General features: G+C 32.8%; 1 protein-coding gene across 1 annotated transcript; it reads right to left on the minus strand.

The window, feature by feature from the left end:
* Window positions 1-655: 655 nt before the first annotated feature.
* Window positions 656-2,882, minus strand: LOC125204175 (F-box/FBD/LRR-repeat protein At1g16930-like). Its single transcript, XM_048102750.1, has 4 exons — window positions 2,777-2,882; window positions 1,390-2,193; window positions 1,143-1,307; window positions 656-1,051 (listed from the first exon to the last, which is right to left on the minus strand). Exons 1-4 carry the CDS (start codon window positions 2,780-2,782, stop codon window positions 803-805), a joined length of 1,224 nt encoding a protein of 407 aa, XP_047958707.1. The 5' UTR covers window positions 2,783-2,882; the 3' UTR covers window positions 656-802.
* Between the last annotated feature and the right edge of the window lie 2,141 nt (window positions 2,883-5,023).

Here is a 5,023-nt window from a genome sequence, read left to right on the forward strand (position 1 = left end):
TAACCAATTGCAACCCATATAATGGCCGATTGCTATACCTGAGAGAGACAGAGATGGCGGCTGGCTCTGAGAGAGACAGAGAGAGTGTTTGGCTTGCAGCGAGATTTTGTCGAGCTTCATGTCAATTACACCAGATAAAGCCTCATGATACAGCTTCGTCAATTACTATTTGACCTTCCGTTTCTTCGACAGATTTTGGCGGAGGAAGAGGTACCCAAATTATTTTTCAATTTGCAATTGAATATTTGAACTAATGAAAGGTAAGGGCAAAATAGAAGGGTAAATAAGGAATATTGTGTATTAGTCATGCTACAAATTCCAAGATGGGTTTTTAATCCATTTAATTTTGGTGGATTTTAAACCTGCACGAATCCACTAGGAACAGTTAAAAATAGCGGGTCAATGTCTTTTCTCCCGGGTCATGCGGATTATTAATCAAGAGTACAAAACAGTGTGATTTATGTGGATAAATCAAATAATCCAGCCCAATCAAGGCTACAAAACAGGCCCTAAGAGGATAGCGAATGTGGACACTGCATCACAAATTACAAACATGATTCATATTATTGTAATGACTATTAATGCATCTAACGTATATCATATATTTAAATTAATGCATATCTTTATTACAAGTTTGTCTAAAGAAGTACTCCATGCTTCAACCAAACGACAGAAATGGTGTAACATATTCAAGCTACAAAAACCCATCGCATCAGGATCCAACTCTAGATGTTTTATATTGACAAGTTCAAGCCGTAGCAACTCAGCATGAAAATCTAGATCAGTCTGCAAATTATAGCAGTTAAATAACTAAAAAACTAACTGATCTAATATGTCTAAAATCATGACGTGCACGAGCTAATGCATCTTGGTCATTAGCCACTACAGTCACTTTTTCAAGAGATGCAGCATTTCTGATGACGTACAAAGCCAACTCCAATTGTGTCGGAGTACCCAAATATCCCATGATTTCCAAATACTTGAAAGACAACTTGCATTGACCAACATATGATTCTAACCTGCATTTATCATAAGTGGGTGTGCATGTACACTGCATGCAGCACAAATTATAAACACGATTCAAAACATTGTAATGACTATTAATGCATCAACATATATCATACACTCAAATTAATGCATACCTTTATCACAAGTTTGTCTAAAGAACTACATGCTTCGACCAAACGACAGAAATGGCGTAACATATACAAGCTTCGACAAAAACCCATAATTGTAATCTCCAACTCTAGATATTTTATATTGACAAGATCAATCCTGAACAACTCATCATGAAAATGTGGATCACTCTGCAAATTTTAAATCACATATATTAATATTTGATATATATACATATGGCAATAAAAGAAACTAAAGAAAAGACGTTATTACCTTGTGCATAAAAAAATCAACACTAGTTGAGAGGTGCATTACTTGGAGTTGGTCACTAATGCAAGATGACATTCTGTCAAGAAACTCAGCAAGCATGAATTTACCAAAACGTTCTCCGAAATTGAGTTTGGTAAGCTTCGGAGTATTACTAAATTGCACGGTGCATCCACTGCTCAATTGTTGGAGCGTCAAAGATACGAGGCTAATAGCGTCGCGAATCACAATGGATTCAACTTCCATAAAGGAGGACAAGTTCAAACGCTTCAATTTCGAGAGGCCAACAATTGAGACATTTTTCAACTCATAAGACAATTTAACTGTCAAAGATTCAAGAGTAGTGCAATTGGAGACCAAAAGCTCAAAGTATTGATCGGTCAATTTAAGACCAAATAGAGATAAATCTTTAAGACATTGAAGACCGTTATTCGTACTAGGAAGTCTAAGAAAGTCAAGATCCAGATCCTTTTCATTATACATAGCTATATGAATTATTTCAGCTTTCTTATTAAGGGCAAATTTGAAGCAACTCTCGAAATTGCCTTCTCCGTTCAAACTGAACTCTTTTATTCGACTACCTCTATGTGAATTCAGGACATGGTCCACCATACTTTCATAATTTGATAACGTGCTAATTTCATTAATTTTATGCACATATTTTGGGAAATTAAGTTGAGTGATATAGGTATGGAGATGTCTCCAACGAGTTGAAAGTATGCAAGTAGAAGTAGCTTCTCGGAGGCTGAGTCGAGAGATTATAGATATGAGAATATCTCTAGGCAATTGGCTGATTCTATCTTCATGAATCTGCAACTCAAATCAAGACATAAGAAAACAATACTTTTACTATAATTCTGTAAAACTTCATCATATGATTGAGTAAACATATCAATTAAAAAGGGAAAAACACAATAATGGGTTATACGAAACTCGATTCTACAATGTTTTCCAAATTTTGAATATAAGAAATTTTCACAACTGAAATATGTGAGAGATGTATGAATGAGCGAAAGAAGAAGAATATATACTATAGAGAGAAGGAAGATTGAATGAAATGTTGCCTTGTTGAAGTAACTAATATACAAATTGATCTAATATGTCGAAAATCATAGGCAATGCATTTTTGTCATAAGCCTCTGTCAATTTGTAAATTCTATCTGCATGCATAATCTGCCATTCAAATCAACATAATAAGAAAAACAATAGATTTCACTATTAAGTCTGTAAAGCTTCATCGACGGATGGAAACATCATATATAGAATCCTATCCGATCCAATAAAAAAAAAGACAAAAACACAATAATGAGTTATACGAATCAATACAATGTTTCCGAATTTTAATATAAACAATGTAATTTATAAGAAACTGAAAGATATGAATAATGCTTACCGCCATAGCTTTAATCAATGCTACGAACAAACGTAAACCAGAATGAGCGAAATCAGAAGAATATAGAGCGAGAATGAAGATTGAATGAGTCCCCCGCTAGATCAACCTAATTTGATGTTAGTAGAGTCTTATTTAAATAAATAGTTGGGCCTGTTAATTAAATTAGCCTTGATTAACAAAAAGATACTCGATTCGTAGGCTTTTCGGAATTTGATATTAACTTTATTGACCTTTTGCAATATGTGAATTTATTGGAATAAGAGATTTTGAATTTTTATTTTCTTCATTTTTTTAATTATTTCTCTCAGAATATTCACGAATTGACCAAATCAATACCCCTAACATTTTCACCACAATTTTGATGTTTTTTACTTGAATCCTATTTTCAGCCAGTTCTGCATATCACCGCGGCCGCCGCCGCCGCATCCACCCTCCACGCATGCTCCCATTTCTTAGTTCCTCACGAGATGGCTGCTTTTTGAATATTGTATTGTGTAACCTGAATTTTCAGGTGCTGCATGCTTGAATATTGTGTATCTAAATATATTGTAATGAGTAATGACTTCATGATTCTCGTACGTCTGGTTTTTTATTTATCAAATAGGTTAAAAATCCGCGCACAAGAAGAGAACCAGCTAATGTTCTAAGTGCTACTCATCTTTGGAAAAAATATTTATTGAGAATATGCACTTTGATGAGTGAAATAGCTTTTGTCCATTGCAAGGCACAAACAGGGGCGCGGACGCATAAATTTTTTGGTATAGAGGCTGAACTATACTACTCATTCTGTCGTCCAAAAATAATTTTTTTTTTTTTGCTATTTCGGTTTGTACATCGAAACTAGTATAGCTTTATTAAATATGTAATGTTCTCATTTCTCAAAATCTCAATTTTTAAGAGATAAAAAAAAGTATAAATCATACAAACAAACTAAAAACACTGTAGTCAAAAACTAGTTCAATACTTGTAAAATTATTAAAATTAGGTGTAATTTATGTAAATGATGATTTTTTGCCGTGAGAACGTATCATTTAGTATTCAGCTCTGTAAATACGGACATTTGTTAAGAAACACTTTTATTTAGCAAAAGTTGATATTTAAAATAAGCTGCCAACATTTTAACAAATTCATTTTTTAATTTATTTTTTTTTACACTTTCATAGGGAAGTGATAAAATGCAAACTTATATATTGTACAAACTCAAAACTTCTCAACACATCTTCATCACAGTTTCAATACAATATCAACACAGTGTAAAATTTCAAGATTTTAACGTCAACACAATATCAACACAATATCAACACAGCATCAATCATTGATTACCGTTGAAATTATGTTGATATTTTCCTGTTGATGTTTTTTTTTTTTAATCTGTTGACATTTTTCAATGGTCCAGATCATAGTTTTGAATTTGTACAATATTTAGAGTTTTCATTTGATCACATCCCTTCATCTATAAATACTTCCATTTCAACACAAATAATCACACTACATCAAACAACTCTCTCAATCTCAAATTTTAGTATTCTAATTATGTAATTTTTAATTTCTATTAGTAATTTGTAATAGTATTTCGAGTATTTTGAATGCATTTTAATGTGAAAATGTTTTTAATAATTGAAGTATTTAAATTGAATAATAGAATGGTGGGAATGGGGTAAGAGCATCTTTTGAGCATGGATGTGGGTGTTGTGCTCTTGCAGAAAAGAAGGAATTAAAAATGAATAAATATTTTCCTTGGTAAGAGCATGGATGGGATGCTCTCAAGACTCATCGTACTAATATAAACCATAAAATGCTGATAGCCTTCTCCTAGTTGCCTTCTAGAATTCATTACTTTTTCCGTCTCACCACTGTGGTGGCTAACCAAATTTGTCTTTTAAGTCAAGTGCTGCTTGAATTGATTCAGTAACGTTACCAGTTTGGTTCACCTGCGATATAGGCAGCACATCTTTTATGTTTAAAGCTGTACAAAGGCAAAAAAGAAAACATAATTAGAGAAAGGTAAATTTCATTAGAAAATTGTAGGTGGACCCAATTCTCTATGATAAATATAAAGACATATTTTACAAATTTTATAACAAATCAAAGGGCCCAAAAGTGAGATTAAGCAAGCCCACTTTCTTCAGATTACATTTGTAGTCCAAAATATACAGATTAGTCATTCCATCCTTGCTAATCAAGGAATCTTTGTTAGTCATGGAGTATTAAATATTGAACAGGTCAATAATCATCAACAAACGATTT

This window comes from Salvia hispanica, chromosome 1 (assembly GCF_023119035.1).
Source record: "Salvia hispanica cultivar TCC Black 2014 chromosome 1, UniMelb_Shisp_WGS_1.0, whole genome shotgun sequence".
NCBI lineage: Eukaryota > Viridiplantae > Streptophyta > Magnoliopsida > Lamiales > Lamiaceae > Salvia > Salvia hispanica.